Below are 17,603 nucleotides of genomic sequence, written 5' to 3'. Positions count from 1 at the left end.
ATACCGGGTCCGCAGTGTGTGCTTGGACTCTACGTAATCGAGTCATCTAGTTATTTTCCCTTCTGCAAAATCAATCTGAATTGAGTTTATACCATGGAAACAGACGAGTCTTGATCAGTCTCCAGATTCGTCAGTGCACTATTTACAATGGAAAGTGGCAAGAACTTAACCGTCCTAAGACGATGGACAGCTACTAACAGATTATAGTAATAGCATGAATGTGATTACATAATCAACAAATATTTGTGAAAAATGTTTATGGAAATTTAAAATGCTATCTTTAAAAATGCATACTTTTATAACTTTATAATTAAAATGTGGAACAAAATAACTAGAATGAAGTCTATCAGAATAACTATGATCTCCAAAGTAAACCTTTTTGGGGGAAACATTTTTTTTTTGGAGTTTACCACCATAATATTTTACAATTGTAGAAAAATAAACTTTTAAAAAGTGGAAATATCCTTATTTCTGAAACTGTAACTCTTTGGGATCTTTATTATTTTTCACAGACTCATTAATTTCACAGACTCAGAATTGCAGGGTGAAAAGGAGATCTTTCACCAACTTGATCACTCCCCAAATGGACATAACAACTCCTGAACCCAGGAAATCCATCCAGGTGCCACACGTGTACGGCAGCGTTCTATGAATTTAGGATATACTGTTCTGCCTTCCCTGCCTTATCAGTAGGAAGCCGGACTGGAAATAGAGCAAACAGAAACTGAACTGGCCACCTTTGGTATGATACGTTAGCATCCCAAGTAGCAGTTAATCAGTTGTACACTAGCTCTAGGTATCTTAAAAACTGAACCTAGATCAATCTTATAATCCAATCAATCACAGACGCAAACTTCATGAAAGCAACTTTCTTCCTGTCTTATTCACAGTGCTTACATTAGCACTTGGCATACATATGCTTGCTGAATGAAAGGTGAATTGAAAAACCGAACTGGCAGTATACTTCTACCATACTAACATTGTATCCAAGTGAGATGCTTATTGCATAACAACTGTTTTTTGTCAAGTCATTTAACACTCTGAGCAAATCAATACTCACTCTGATTTAGTAGCATTAGCATGGGTCAGAAGGGATTGGCTTCTTCACCTAGCAGACATTGGAATTCCAACGTGGTAGGCAGGCTTATGCTTTGAGGGTGGGGCTTGATTCAGTCAGCGTGTCTGGCAGACAGATCTAGTGCGAGGTCCCAGGTAGTTCTTTCAAGAGGGTTACTTGTATAAGCTTGAGTTGAGCCTAGTCACCATTTCTCTGTTACTGTTTGCCACATGATTTTTCCCTGCATGCTGTGCCCATTCTATGACGAAAGCAGACAGCAAAATCAATGGGTTCACCTGATGCTGGACTGTGATCTATCAACTCTCTGTACCACAATAAACCTGCTTCCAACACAAGTTTCATGATTCAAGTAATTAGTCATAGTGAGAAAAACCAAACAACCATTTTAAGAGTTAAAACTATATATTTATTTGAAAGGCAAGGAGTAGAGAAATCCTCCATCTTCTAGTTCATTCGCTAAATAATTACAACATGTAGGTTTGGATCAGCCCAAACCCACGAGGCAGAAGTCCTATCCTGGTCTCTCACGTGGTTGTAGAGATCCAAGCACTGGGGCCATCTTCCACTGCTCTCCCAGACACAGAGTAGGAAGCTGGATAGGAAGTGAAGCAGCCAGGATTTGAACCAATATACTGATCTAGCTCAAAAACAAATAGTGGGTGGGTGTTGGGGTGTGGTGGGTTAAGCTAATGTTCAGAATGTCTACACCCATCTGAAGAGTGCCCAGGATTGAGTCCTGCCTCTAATTCAAGTCCAAAATCTTGCTAATGTGCACCCGAGAAGCAGTAGGTTACTTCCCAAGTCCTAGCATGCTCTGCCTAGCCCAGCTCTAGGTGTTGCCAGCGTTTAGAGGGAGGTTCAGCAACAGCTCTTTCTCTCTATGTCACTCTGCCTTTCAAATAAGCTCAACAAAATGAATTCTATTATTTTAGTGAAGTAATTTTAAAAATTACAAATGTTTTTCATATGACTATTTAGCTAAAAGATCATTATCAGAGAAAAATAAAGCATACAAATTATTTTTTGACATGTACTGCTACATAATGTACTAATACCCTGTGATACTTTACAAAACCATCAGCCTGTTTGATGTTAAAGACCCGAGTCAAAGCCTAGAGAAAGAGACCTACCGAACAGAGTCCTTCAGGCCAGTCATCCCAGGCAGCCCCGGGCCTCATGTCCAAGCTGGCTTCAATAGTTTCTAATTTCTGAAAATGTTAGCATGGTCCTAGGGTCCTAGACTGAATCTGTTAACAGATGATTTCAGAGAACAGCTTATGATCACAATCGAGATTTCAGATCTGCAGGCTGAAAACAACAGGATCTTAACTATTGTTAGTTACGCTACTGCATCTGAAAATAAGTGCACAGTTACCCCAGAGTCTCCAAAATCTTTTATTTCTAGAGTTCAATCGCTTTCTAGGAAGTAGCAAAATGAAAGAGCATTCTTAGTAGTCATTTGACAAAACTGTCCATTATTATTACTGACACTGAAAATTGAATGTAATGACTTAAAAACATTAACATAGAATCATGAGATAGTCAGTTATCACAATTTAGTCATGCCTGAAAGGGAACAGAGGACAGTGGCTAAACGCATGCTTCATAAAAGACAATTAAATGGCACATTTAAGATGACTAACATCACAGATTTAACATCATGTTTTTCTTCTGAGGAACCGATTTTAGTATTTAAAGAGCATTCACTTCAGACATCTCAATTCCTGATTTCAATGGCTGAACACTGTGAACCTCTGTTCCACATTTGGGACAAGTGAAGTACATGTCAAATAAGAAACTGCTCTTAGCACAATAGTAACAGAAGACATGCTCACATCCTATGGTGTGAGGCATGGTGGGCCACTCTCCACACAGGGAACATTCTTTGCCATTGGTGGCTAGTGTGCTGTCACTGTTAGGAGTACCAGCAAGAGGGATGCACCATGAAGATAACTTGGCTTTCAACTTCTGGATATTGATAAGGGGTAAAAGAAAAATCAGAAATTCAGCAAAACCATGCCAGAGGAGTTCTCTATTCATATACTCAAAGCCAACTTCTCGGACATTTTGGGGTTTGCAAAACACAGAACGAATTCCTATGAGTCGTTCTGTCAAAGTTGCAAACTTACCCCTTTGGAGGAAAATCAAAAAATTGATCAATTCACCTAATTTCAAAAGTCCAACCACAAAATTCAGAGACTGCTTGACTTTTTTGAATGACGCTAAGTGACGGTTTCGAAACAAATCGTAGCATCGTTCTTCTAACCACCTCCCCCCAATTGTACAAACAGCGTACCACAGCTTCTGATTTTTACTTGGTGGCAGGTATTTCAGATTTGGGGAAAAGTCATTTTTGTACCGAATATTCAACACTGACTGCCCCACAGTGGCATTTTTGGAGTAGATGGTGAACCTCCACAGGAAAAGCCACAGTAAGGCTTTCACTTCGGGCTCAAAGTGGGCGAAGAGCCCTGGCTTAAACCCATGAAAGCACTGAGTAAACTGGGACCAGACTAGCTGCTCCAGGGCCTTGTTTAGTTCAAGTGCATCCAGCTGACTTATTCTTAGCACCCTATTTGCACTCTTCATATTCTCTTCTCTGGGAGCCATGTCTTCTTTGATGGTCTCTAGGAAAAAAATTCAATTAGAGAATTTCATTAAGCAGCCACAATGTTCACACCTGGAAAACTGATGGGTCCTTCAGCACTGTGAGAAATGTGCAGTGAATAATCACCTTGCTTGAAACTGCTTTCCCTCTCACCCTTCCTTTTCTCTTTCTATTTTTTTCTTGACTTCGCTCATCAAGGATTAGAATAGCTCACTCACATACACACACACAAAAGAAACTATGTATCTTATGTCTACAAAGATATTTTTAAATAATATTCTTGGACCAGATATTCTGGTACAGAGATATCAAAGTCCTGAAGTTGGGAAAAAATAGAGAAATACATAAATGTACAAAGGTCTAAAAGGAATATTACAATGATGGGTAAATTAAGACATGTTTAATTTCCAGCATTTCTACTAATTTAAAAACATTTTGCATGTGCAAAGAAAAGTAAAATAAGTAATTATTCTATCATATTATTACAGACTGTAAATATTAGTAAATCTCAACATGAAGTACCAAGTATACTAAAATGTAGATATCACAAGAACAGAAAATTATGAGATAATATGTGCTATGATAATTTTGCAAGCACATTAAGGGAAAAAGGGCACTGAAGGAAAAATATTTTAAATGACATACTATAAGCTGATTAATGGTTAGCTAGGTAAGACACACTGATTCAAAACACATGTATTGGGCATGGCGCGGTGGCCTAGCAGCTAAAGTCCTCGCCTTGAATGCACCAGGATCCCATATGGTCGCTGGTTCGGATCCCGGCGGTCGTGCTTCCCATCCAGCTCCCTGCCTGCCGCCTGGGAAAGCAGTCCAGGACGGCCCAAAGCCTTGGGACCCTGCACCCCGCTGGGCAACCGGAAGAATTTCCTGGCTCCTGACTTCGGATCGGCACAGTACTGGCTGTTGCAGTCACTCGGGGAGGAGTGAATCATCGGACAGAGGATCCTTCTCTCTGTCTCTCCATCTTTCTATGTATATGACTGCAAAAAAAATAAATAAATCTTTAAAAAAAACCACATGTATTAAGTGCCTATCATGTACAAGTTGATGCAATCAAGGCATACAGTAGCTATTAACTGAAAACACTGATCAGTACAGGTATTTTAAATTTTATTAATGAATTGAAAAATTCAAACTATGTCCAAAAATCATGCTTATGTTAACTTTGTAACATGGACTCTCTGTACGGTCCCATGTATACATGGCATCTAAAATATTGAAATGATTGAAGCAGAAAATATAATTATGGCTCCTAGTGGAAGAGCAGTAGGAGGAATGGGAAGTTATTGATCAAAGTGTACGTATTATTCAGTTAATGAATGGAAAAGCTCCGTGGAGCTGACATATAGCAAGGTGACCACAGTGAACAATACTGTATTTAATCACTAAGAAAGTACACCCTGTTTTCACCATTGACATATAAACAGATATATATATATATATATATATATATATATATACACACATACATACAAATAATGAGCATTATATGAACGATAAAGAGTGTGCTCTGGCAATCATTTCACAATGTATATGTACATAAAATCATTATGCTCTATTCTCTGAAATGATTACAATGTATGTATCTTTGAACAATCCCGCCTATGCGCATTTAACTTGGACATATCATAGCACCAAAGCTCTTTGGTTCTTCAATTACGAAATGGAGAGTCTGAGACAAAATGACCTCTAAAGTTGTTTCAAATTGTTACTTTATTACCTTTTTACTACAAAGAAAATCTTAAATATCATTTTCTATGATAAAAGGACTGAGAAGCCATCCTAAAGTTGTATTTTTTGAAGCTAGGAATATCTTTGATAACATTAAAATGCATAAGAGAACAAGTTTTGCAATATCTATGGGTCAGACGTGACTTACGGATGGAGGACTTCTCTAGTAATGACTCTTAGTAACAGGTGGTTCCTTGGTGCTATTTTCTAAACAAATGACTGGACAACAATGGTTTCTCACACTTCACCGCCAACTGCTTTCTGGAAGGTCTCACCTTTCCCCGCTTCTGGTTGCTTCCTCAAGCCTCCACAGCCTACAGCAATGGCAAGCGGAATTTTTGCTACAAGTTCTGTGAAATCCTTTCCTCATACTTGCCAGGGGCTGAAGAAAAGAAAAAGGAACAAAAAATGAGTTAGGAACAGTTCCCATTCCTTACTCTACTAATCCATTCCATCTTTAAGAAGTGTTGATTTTTTGTGCAAAAAAGTACTTTTTCTAATCCACTCATCTCTCTATCCTCCACAGCCCTTTGTCTAAATGCTGTCTACTCTGCTCTCCTTCACACCAATTACATCTAACTAGCCTAACTTATCTTTCCCTTTTTCCAAGGAATTTCTCCACAATGCAAAGGTTCTGAAAGCAGAACTCTTCAAGCCTAACCCTAGCTTGCTTTCCACCTTCCTGCACAGGTGTCCAGGCACGAAGGCCATCTGCTCTTGTTCACCAGTGACCTTTACCCTCCGTTGCCCTTATATGGGAGTATGCTTCCAGTTTTTTTGTTTAACTGAAAAATCCAATATGAGAGCTATTAAAAAGTGCAGGAGGCTGCTCTTATCTCAAATACTTGGGATCAGAAGTGTTGCAGATTTTGGAAAAAATAAAGAAATGCCATTGGTTGAGCAACTGTAATTATAAAATCCTAGGTCAAACACTGTCAAATTCTAAAGTTTTGGGGAGTCGTGCTGGTGCTTAAAATGCTTCAAATCTTAGAACATTTCGGATATCAGGTTTCCAGATTAGGGCTGGTCAGCCTGGATCGGTCTGGGCATACTTCCTTCTGATTCTTTAAATCTGGGTTAGTTGCCTCTGCTAGTGCTCCCGCGGCTCTCTGCTCTTCCTCTCTCAGGGCTTCTATGTACCGTACAGGAACAACTTTTTAATTTCCGATGTCCTCCACTAGAAGACAAGCAGTACTAGGAAGATTATTTGAGTTTTATCACAGCACCTATCATGGTTTCTGGAACATAGAGGACATTTTACAAACATTAGATATGAAGATAAATGCACTGGATGAGAGTCTGGAGAATCTGAGGGATAGGGAAATACAAATTCCCATCCAGCAAACTTTAAAAGCATTTCATACTGGTATATTCAGAAATCTGATGATTAGTCACTTCAACACATTTCTGCTGTGTCCGTTATCAGTTGCTAATGCATTAAGGCAAGTGATATAAGGGCACAATCGACATAGTTTCAACCCTTGTGGAGTCTATATTTTATCAGAATTAGAGAAAGAAGAAAGCAAGAGCCTGCGAGCCTGCTGTGCAAAAGAAACAGACAGTTACAGTGAGATGCAGGCTAGGCCCTCTGCTTACAACTGCACCTCAGAGCTCAAAGCAGGCTTCCTGGAAGAGGAACGGCCCAAGCAACCACAGAAGGACACGGAGTGAGGAGAGAAGAGGACTCAGGTGCAAAGGTGACAGGAGCTACACACTACGAAAGCAGCGTACAGGCTCTAGGGGCCCTGCATGCTAACTTCAAGGAAAATGCATTCTATCAGGAAGATCAACGGGGAAATCTTTGAATAGTTGTAAGCAAAGAATTAATCAGGTTTGCAATTCACTCTGACAGTGGATTAGAGGCCGAGACAAGACTGGCAGTATAGAGAGCAGTGCAGACACTGTTAAAATGATCTAGTGAGAAAGGATGATAGAAAAGGATCAGTGGGAACAGGAAAAAAAGAGTATCCTTAAATCCTAAGAGGTGGTAGCACTGATACTCCTGTGGGAAATAATGCAAAAATTAGTTACCTGAGCACCTGAGTGGACGGTGACTCAGTCTATGAAACAGGATGTAATCACACATGAGGTGACGCACATGTGGACGGAAAGAGCACTAACACATGTAATTTTAGCAATCTGAGGCTCCTATGAGACAGTCAAGTAGAAGAGTTTAATACAGTTCTGTGGAAAAGGAGGGAAAATCCGGGTAGAGAAGAAATATGTAAGTCTGCTAGCACATTTATTGCAAATCCACTTGATTTACATAAATGCAAAAAATCAGGAAGTTGGTGATTTTCAGAAGGGAGAAGGATCTTGCTTAGGAACAACAGGTCCACCTTGCTCTAATACTGCCTCTTTGTCAGTTTGATGCTGTTAAACAGATACATGTACCTGTGATAAAGATGCATAATCATATCTTTGGGCCCCTCCATCTTTCCATACTGCGGTCTTTAACATCACTAACTTGTTGCTGAATTCTTGCTTTGACCAGCGGTTTTCCCAACTTGAAAGTTCATTAGAGCAATGTGGGCTTCATCTGCAGAACTAAATGGGACCCAAGAATTTACATGTTTTTACTAATTCTCCAAGAGAGTGAGAAGTGCTAGCGGATTGTGTCCCAGCTGCTTCACTTTGCCATCCAGCTCCCTCCTTGTGGCCCAAAAAAGCACTAGAAGATGGCCCAAATCCTTGGGACCCTGCGGTATGGAAAGATGGATCTCAAGAACTCTAAATTATCACACGTATGCATTTTTCTCACTTTTCTATTATGTTAGCACATTTTCTCTCACTCACTTATTTATTCATGTAATATCACAATTGCTAGCTGAACTTGTATACAATGAGTAGCTTAAAATGAATTAATGCACTAGCTGACATGCTGGGTTGAATATGTTGTGAGAGCATTTGGTAAACTAGATGGTAAGGAGAGGTATCTCTTCCTCAGTTTCCTTATTGATATTTATTGAAAAACTAAGAGAGTGTTTTCTTCGAAGAATGATTTCCAATCCTTTATTCTTGGAGGAATTATGCTTAAGAACATTTAGCAAAGATAGGGATTTTTAATGATTTCCAGAAAAGGAGACTCACTACGGTTTTCAATCCATCTAACATTTAACAATACTTACAATAAAAATTAAAAAAAAAATCCCACAACTCTTTCTTATCCCTTCGTTTGAACAATGTTTTCCCCTTCCCAGGCCTGGCCTCGTTGTGGATTAGGAACAGCTGGGCGCACTTTCCTCCATCTATAAGGCTCATACACCAAAAGACTATTAAACGGCTCCGCAGCCTTTGCTCGTCCAGATGAATAATTTGCTTCCCTGTTCTTTTGTTTTAGGTTTTGTTGTCTAGCATTTTGGTCATTTTTGCGATGTGAGTTACACACACACAGAAGACAGACACTGTGCATTTCATGTCATAGTTAAACCAGCTGGAATCTCTCTCCTCTACCGTACATGTGTGTTTACATGACTCTGATAGGGTGGAAAATGCACATTTAATATCAAACAGGCCTGGGCTCAGGTTCCAGCTCTGTCACTTACTTGCTATGGGATCATTAGCCTAACAGCTACCTCACAAGGTTGCTGAGATTAAACCAGATAATGCTGTGAAAATGATGTGGAAACTGTGAAGCAGCATTGTTATGACCCTGTTGCTGCTTTGGCCAAGGAAAGGCATAAAAAGAGACAGACACTTGATTTTGGCCAATCTCATTTCACAAGACTGTAATCTTCATTATTACTCATACTCATGCTTCAGTTAACCTGTCTCAAAAGAGTTTTTGCCCCAGGAAATATTGATTACACTGTTAAAATATAAAGTAGCAGTAAAACTGTGAACATGATGTCACCGTTATGTGTATATGGGAGGGAGGCATACAGGAAGGGGTAGACACAAGATTCAGTGTGACACACTGTGCTGTTATCCAAGCTCTTGTGTGAAAGAAGATAATGAAGAGTACTGTGAGAGTAAGCACGGGTCATGGCATGATTGGGCACCCAGTTACCCAGCCCCTATCACTACGGGTGTATTTGCTATCTGGAAGTAAAGAAACCCCAAGAAGGACCTCTGATAAAATCTGACTCAGCTGCTTTGCTGTTCAGGTGCTCTCAAGATAAACATCCAATCCTGGTTGCTTCACTAACTTAACTACATTCACTTCCTCTGCTTCTCGACCCTGAACCCCACCTCCCACTTTCAGGCATGTACAGTTATTCTAAAAAAATTTGGCTTCATAGAAGGGCTAAAAGAAACAAATGAAATGAACGTAACTGGCAGGACAACTAATCAGTTAAGGGAATCCTCTTCTCTCCACTGGAGTACAATGACATTTGTCTACAAAAGACATGAGGCACAAAAGAAGACATAAATACTTTTAAGTCACATAAAATTATTCTCAATGAAATCCAAGCAATTTGTATTTTAGTGGGTTCTAATTCTCTGACAAATGGTGACTCAGCTTAACCAATATTGAGTTCCTTTCAAATGCCAAGCAGTCTTCTAAATATTAGGGATCCGACAGAAATATTTAACTACCAGCGACCTTTTTTATTATTTTTAGGAAACAGGATGTTACTGCATTCAGAACTGGCCAATGATTTCTGAAACAAAAATTAGATCCTAAAACTTCCCAGACAGAAAACAGAGAAAATGGTACACAGGGCACTGGAGCAGGTTGTGCAAAGACCCACAAACACGCATGCTCTTGTTTATGGTCTAGCCGGGATATACAGGAATGGCTATTTAACCATCAACATGGTCCCATCTGTCACTTGGAACTGAAGAGACAGCTCTTCAGTGTAGAAAGCACCCATGTTAAAGAAAATGCACTGATTCTTTGGGCATGAATAATCAACTAAGAGCAGATAAGAAATGGGATCCCAATTTTGTAGATTAATATGATGGCAAAGTTCAACTAAATTGAGTAGAGGAAAACTAGATTAGGGAAGCTAGTAACAGGGTTCCTGAAAAAGTTGACAGGTCTAATGCAAGATACTGACAACTTTCTGGAAAACCTAACGTCAATCGTCTTTGTTCAAGAATTACAAAAGTTGGGACTTGCTGTACCATGGCTTAAGATGCTGACAACCCGTATCACAGCACCTGTCCCAGTCCAGGCTGCTCTGCTTCCAAAACAGCTTCCTGCTAGACAGTTGCAGAGGCAGCAGAGTATGGTCCAAATGTTTGGGTTCTTGAGACCCCTGAGGAAGACCCAGAAGTTGTTATGCTGTTTTTGGCCTGTTCAAGTCGTGCTCATTGCACCCATTTGGGTAGTGAGTCGAAGCACAGGAGAAGTTTGTATGTGCTTCTTTCCATAAATATGGAGGTCTTTCTCTCTCTCTTTCTACACACACACACAAACACACACACACATCTATATGCCTTTTAAATAAATAAGAAAAGGAATTACAGAAATCAAGCAGATTATAGTATTCTCACAGTTGTGGATAAAAATCTCCAACACTCTTGGTAAATGAGTACTTTTAAAATTTCTTCTGTTACATTAATTGCCAATACTCTTGGTCAATCCATTTCTACTTTACTTCAAGACTTCTAGCAAGCTTAAACAACTTCTAATTTTTTAAAGATCAGCCTTTGATTTCAAAATGTAGGTACAAACTTGAGCAACTAAAACACACAAGTTTTTTTTTTTTTTTAAGTTGGGACAGTATTGACTTGAAGCAAAGTCATTTGAACTTAATCTTAACAGAATACTGAAAACAATGTATTTCCTTGTTCTTTTTAGTACCCTCATTCACTCCCCATTTTCCCAAACTAGTCCAACATTAAGAAAAGACTGGGGACATGCAGTGGTCTAACTGGGTAATCCTCAACCTACAGGTGCCAGCATCTCCTGGAGTGCCAGTTTGTGTCCTGGCTGCTCCATTTCCGATCCAGCACATGCTTATAGCCTAGGAAAGCAGCAGAGGATGGGGCAGAGCCTTGGGTCCCTGCACCCGTGTGGAAGAATCAGAAGAAGCTCTCAGTTCCTAGCTTCAGATTGACTCAGCTCTGACTGTTGTGGCCAGTTGGAGAGTGACCCAGCAGATGGAAGATCTTTCTCTTTGTCTTTCCTTCTCTCTGTGAATCTGCATTTCCAATAAAAGTAATTAAAAAAAAAAAGACTGTAAAAGACAGTCTCAAAGGAAATATTTATTAGTCATTCAACATGTATAAAATAGGCAATTTTTAAATTTGCACTAAATAATGTTAATGTCTAGTGAAGGGTTTTATCATATTAAGAATATGCAAAAAATAAGGATGTAAAAATGAACACCAGATAAAAAGTATGGCCCCTACTAAGGTTAGGGTGATTAAGTTGTCACATAAATATGTTTCAGACAAAATGATCCCATACTAAAATCTATTAAAGAGGTCTCCTGCTGGCATTTTATCACTAATGTGTCACACTGCTTTTTTTTCACAGGGGAAAAAAAAAACAACTGAAAATTTGTTTACTAAGAGCAGTAACATATGTCCTTACCCTTAAATAACTCATGCTTTCATGTTTTTCATGCCCTCCCAATATAAACATTGTCATCTCACCAACATTCCAAAACCAAAACAAATGATTAGCCTTCCAGGAAGGAGAAATTGTTCAGGATGTATTTTAGAGCTTTTATTGAGTACAGTACAAATTATGAATGAATATATTTTCTTTAAAAAATGTTATTGACAGAAATCTATCAATAATAATGTGGGCATTGTCAAGGGCTTGTCAATATTAATGTAATTATGATTAAAGGGATAACATGGATTTTAGCTATAATACCAAGTAACATCTTCTACACTGCTGCTACCCATACACGTTATTATTGACCCGTTCCGAGACTCTCAGTACTAGATGTATCACCATTAGGCATATTTGTCAATGCTTACTGCCTACAAAAAGGCCACAAATTTACAGTCCTGCAAACTCTGCCAGAGGCAGCACGTGATTCCAATACCTCAGGTGTCAAGTGCACCCTCGTACCCAAGCAGGTTACTCTCTTCCAGCTCAACAACCAATTCACTGCGAGTATAACCACACTAAAGCGTTCTAGTAATCAAAGTAGACAAGACTGGGTGTTCCTTTTTTTCCTCTAGATTTTTAAAAGTTTTAAACAAACCTTCCATATCATGAGGTTATGCAAATAACATTTTATGACTAGACCTGAAGGTCTGAACCTACATTTTATTTTCTTTGTGTAATCAGATAGATTTACTATCCATGGTATTGAAATCAATACTAATAAATGGGACATGTATCAAAGGGATTTAACAGGACACCAATTTCTAGAAGACATTTCAAACATGGGCACAGAAAAAAAAAGTTATAGTGAAACCTATTAGGATACTGGGATCTCCAGTACAGTGAACTGACTGAGAAATCAGCATTTATTTTTCTCCTTAAGATTTACTTATTTTTATTTGCAAGACAGATGTCCAGACAGGAGAGACAGAAAGACTTATCTTCTATTGGTTCATCTCCCAAATGGCTGCAAAGGCCACAGCCAAGCTGATCCAAAGCCAGAAGCCAGGAGCCTCTTCCAGGTCTCCCACGTGGGTGTGGGGCCCATGGCTTCGGGCCGTCTTCTGCTGCTTTCCTATGCGGTAAGGAGAGATCTGAATTGGAAGTGGAGTGGCCGGGACATGAATCAGTGTGTTTATGGGATGCTGGTGCTTCAGCTCTATCTTAACAAGCCAAAAATGAAGGCTTGAGGTGTTTAACAGTGTATCTAAGGCTGACAATTAGAAAATTTCTGGTAAACAATAAAAAAAATTGTGGAACACACACAAAAAAGGCAGGAGAATGTATACTTACTAAACTAGGATCAAATTTAATCCCATAAAACTCAAAGTGAGAGGGCCCAAAGCAGTAGCCTACCCTTGCCTTTTATGTGCCAGGATCCCTTATGGGTACCAGTTCTACTCTTGGCGGCCCCCTTTTCCATCCAGCTCCCTGATTGTGGCCTGGGAAAGCAGTCGAGGACGGCCCAAAGCCTTGGGACCCTGCACCAGTGTGGGAAACCCAGAAGAGGCTCCTGGCTCCTGGTTTCAGATGGGCTCAGCTCTGGCCATTGCGGATGCTTGGGGAGTGAACCAATGGATGGAAGATCTTCCTCTCTTAAAAACAAAAAAGAAAGGAAACTTGTTCCCAAGTAGCTCATTCACAAGACAAGATGGCGAGGCTGGTTCTACAGTGTTGTGGGTTAAGCTACCCCTGGCGTTGCCAGCACCCTATATGGCCATCACTTAGGAGTCCCAGCTGGAGTAAAGTGAAGCTCCTTGCTATTGCATGTAAGGATGCAGTGGAAGATTGCCCAAGTGCTTGAGCCCCTGCCACCCACATGGGAGACGTGGGAGAAACTTAAGGCTCCTGATTTTGGACCAGCCCAAATCTAGCCACTGGAGTCTTTGTAGAGTGATCCAGTGAATGGAAGAGATCTTGCTCTCTCTGACAAGATGGCCAGTCAAGCTCTCAGAATTGTTAAGTGGGAGAAGGCATAAAATGAATGTGGTAGAGCGAGCCAAGGTGCCTCAGATGTGTCTGTCTTACATTCCCCTCTTCGCTCTTGTATTTGTGGTCAAAGCACAATTGAAAGGAGTTAAATGTCCTATTTTAAGAGAGGAACATGTGGGGGTGAAAAATGTGGCATGAGCAAGCTTACTTCAGGAAGTTAGTAGGAAAATGGAATTAAAGCACAGGGAAGGGCTTTCTGACCCATGTTTCTATTGGAGTGCCTGGCATCACAGCTGAGTCTACTTCTCATCTGGCCTCCAGCTGATGGGCACTGCTGGAGCAGCAGCTCATGGCCCAGGCACCTCTGGTTCTGTCCATCCCCGGCCACTGTAGGAATCCGAAGAGTGAACCAGCAGTTATGAAATACACATTTCAATCACAGTGCTATGCTTTTCACATACAATCTTTTAAAAAAAAGATGAAATTTTTGAAGTAACTTTAAGTATGAAAGGCAGAGGCAATGCCAGCTCATCCTCGGGACCAAAACTGCATTACAGTAAAGTTCTTGGTTATTGTGTTATAACAATAAAAATAAGAAATATTAACATCAATTAATTTTATCTCACCTTATTGACAAGTAAGGAAGAAGGGTGAACTCTGATAAAAGAAAATCCATCAAACAGAGCAAAAACCATTGCAGGGAAGGGTGCTTTAATTGCCTAAGGGGAAACTATCAGCAGTGCCCGATGGGAAGGTGAGAGGATGTTAGGCACCCTGTTCCCCACCTGCACAGAAACCCCGGGGCTGCCCCCTGAAAGGCAGTGTGCCCGTGGGTGAGGAGAGTTGGCCGGCAGGAACTGAGACTGCCATGCCCCCCTGCTTTCCCCAAACCACCAGGCCGTGTCCATGCAATAGAGAGGTAGTGATCAGCACTCCGCAGCCAAGAGAACCAGCTGCACCGGAACAACCAACCGAACCCACAAATTCACTGACTATTCACTGACATCACCACCATCAGGGACTAATTCTCTAACACTTCTATTTCCTAAAAAGGCCAAGAAAATGGGCACTTTCCAAATACACACCCTCCTTCCCCCAACTTCAGTTCACATAAAGAATGTCCCAGAACCACATTAGGTACAATTCACTCTGGAGCACGCCAGTGCCTCCCCCTCAGGATGTACTTTCACTCTGCATGCAAATAAAGCATTCCTCCGCTAACCTTTACCTATGGCTCATTCTCACATTGACTCATGTCTGAATCAAGAACGTGGGCCCAGGCACTGAACGCTATCTCGCTGGACCCCAGCCATCCCTCCTCTCTCAGAGCAGACATGGGGCAGTCTGGATATGTTCTCAGGTTTACCTATTCCAAACAAGAGGAAGACAAGTAATAGTTAGAAATCACTGTCATTTTAAAAAAAATAAATACCATACAACTTGATTCCTGGCTGTCTGACCCAGGTCACCAAGAGAGGCGAAACAGAAATGACTCAGAGTAGAAGTTGTATTCAGAAATAAAGATTATGTACACGGTATATACTTTTGAAAAGTCGTGCAATAAGAACACCATGATGTTAGAACTAGACACATGATCACAAGCAAATTCACTAACAGGTTTCAGTATGTAAATGGAAAATATCTGACCTGTCGTTGGCAAGGATTATTTTCAACGCTAAATACCAGCAAAACTTGGTGCAAAATAAAAACAGCATGAAGAAGAAAATCAATAATTGTGGTTTTGACCATAAAGAAATAATCTGAAGCTCATATTTATCAAGCAAACGTCCCTGAATATGGATACGTGAACTTTGCTAAATAATGGCATTGTCTACATAACTTTAAAAGTTCTAAGAACCAAAGGAAAGCACAGTGAATACAAATGAAAGAGACTCTTCCAGCTTGAAGGAAAGGTAGATCATCTAGACTGAGATATGAATTTAATCTTCCTCACAGGAACCCAGTTATCCAAGCAGAACACAAAAATAGCTGCTCTTGTTAAAAACAGCTCACAGTCGGCCTGCTTTGTCTGGCCCCTGCGTGGTTCCTGATCGCCTCCACAAAAATTCTTCTATGAAATAATTTTAAAGCCACAGATTTTTCATTTCTAAAGGTGGGGAAAATAAAGTGAAGAGGTAAAGTCGGTCAGATACAAACTGGAGTGAGGACTGGAGTGCAACTCGCTTTAGTTCAGTGTTATCTTACACAAGAGAGACGGGCGAGGAGAGAGAATGGGCCTCTGACTTCGCAAACAGTTCCACTATGTCTTCTTTCAAATCTTTCTGGCTCAAGACTATTTAACTCTAGTCTTCCTGGACAGAAAAAACGGATAACACGGCAAGATTCGAGAGGTTAAAAAAAAAAAAAGCGAGCCACCAGCCAGGCCAAGCTCTTTCTGTCCTTGCTTAACTAAAAGCAACTAAAGTTTGCTGAGGGTGTCTGGGCTCTCAACACCACAGTGTAAGGGATGCCTCAGTCTCCCTGGGAGTGCCTGATTCTCAAAAAGATTTTTTTTCAATAGCATCATGGAAAAATACTGACTTCCATGGTCAGTGAGACCCAATATGGTCTCATTATGTGAAAATTCCTTTCACCAACTGTGAAGTGTTTACGAATGGTACCTATGGAAAAAAAACATGCCCAAATAAATAAGGTATATGTTTTAGGACTGAGGAGAAAAAAAAAGTGTTTCATGATTTTCACGATCTAATAAATTGATCAGAAATCAAAAAACCAGTGCAAAATGCACACAATTCAATGCAAGTTTCTTAAATAAAATGTTAAATGTGTAATACCTCTTCCCTTTGCAAGAGAAAAAAAAAAAAAAAAAGGCCCAAAGTGCTTTAAGTGGTTTCACCAAAATGTAAGCTTAGGTATACTTAGAGTTTTTGCTGTTTTTTTGTTTTTACTACACAATATGTTCTCTCAGTACAGGAACCCTCAGTAAAGTCAAGATCCTGAATGATTCTGCAAATAGTTCCTAATGAGACAATTTCTTTTCTACCACCAAATGCGAGGAAATGATCTAAAATTGGTCATTTAAAACAAACTTTCGGGAAGCAGGACAGGCTCGGTTCTAGCTGGGCGCTGTTGTTTAACGGCTCGATCCTGAACACATTTCCACAACTTTAGATTTGCTTCAACGCCCTTCCCGAAATCAGGAGACCCGCCGCGTCCAGGAAAACACGGGGACGTCCAGCCAGGGGCGACCGTGACAAGGTCGTGAAGCCCACAGCTCGCGGCCGGCGAGCCGGGCCGACACTGACCTGAGCAGTCTGCCAAACGCCCCCGCTGCACGTCTGGGAAACTGGCCTTGACCTGGCCGAATCTGGGTGACCCGGGCTTCCAGAACTGGTGGGCTTCCGGAGCGACGCAGGACCCGGAAGTAGCTAAAGAAAAAAAAAAAAGATGCAGCCACCAGAGCGGCGCTTCGGTGCCCGGCGCAGGGCTGACGGCGAAGCCGAAGAGCCGAAGAGCCGAAGAGCCGAAGAAGAGCCGAAGAGCAACAGCCAAAGAGCCGAAGAGAGCCGAAGAGAGCCGAAGAGAGCCGAAGAGCCGAAGAGCCGAAGAGCTGAAGCAGAGAGCGCTCCACGCGCAGCGATTGGCCGAGTGTCCGCTCCAGGAAAGCCGTCTGTGATTGGCAGGGGAGTCACGCACCGGTCAGCCCGGGGTCTTGCGCTGCGCGTGCGGCGGCTCGGCGTCCGGCGTCCGCGGGGCAG

General features: G+C 40.9%; 1 protein-coding gene across 4 annotated transcripts; it reads right to left on the bottom strand.

The window, feature by feature from the left end:
- Positions 1-2,454: 2,454 nt before the first annotated feature.
- On the bottom strand, positions 2,455-17,320 carry PEX2 (peroxisomal biogenesis factor 2). 4 transcript variants are annotated; one of them, XM_040994158.1, is made up of 4 exons: positions 17,151-17,319; positions 7,470-7,586; positions 5,714-5,820; positions 2,455-3,705 (listed from the first exon to the last, which is right to left on the bottom strand). In XM_040994158.1, the coding sequence occupies exon 4, from the start codon at positions 3,686-3,688 to the stop codon at positions 2,771-2,773; it is 918 nt and encodes a 305-aa protein (XP_040850092.1). In that variant the 5' UTR covers positions 3,689-3,705; positions 5,714-5,820; positions 7,470-7,586; positions 17,151-17,319; the 3' UTR covers positions 2,455-2,770. The 4 variants fall into 4 exon arrangements, with proteins under 4 accessions (XP_040850092.1, XP_040850090.1, XP_040850089.1 ...); XM_040994156.1 differs by lacking the exon at positions 7,470-7,586 and having other exon boundaries at positions 5,587-5,820; positions 17,151-17,320; XM_040994155.1 differs by lacking the exon at positions 7,470-7,586.
- Between the last annotated feature and the right edge of the window lie 283 nt (positions 17,321-17,603).

This window comes from Ochotona curzoniae, unplaced genomic scaffold, assembly GCF_017591425.1.
Source record: "Ochotona curzoniae isolate NIBS_2020 unplaced genomic scaffold, NIBS_Ocur_1.0 contig_1071, whole genome shotgun sequence".
Taxonomy (NCBI): domain Eukaryota; kingdom Metazoa; phylum Chordata; class Mammalia; order Lagomorpha; family Ochotonidae; genus Ochotona; species Ochotona curzoniae.
Note: the sequence above shows the minus strand (reverse complement) of the source record. Positions and strands in the feature narration are given on the sequence as shown.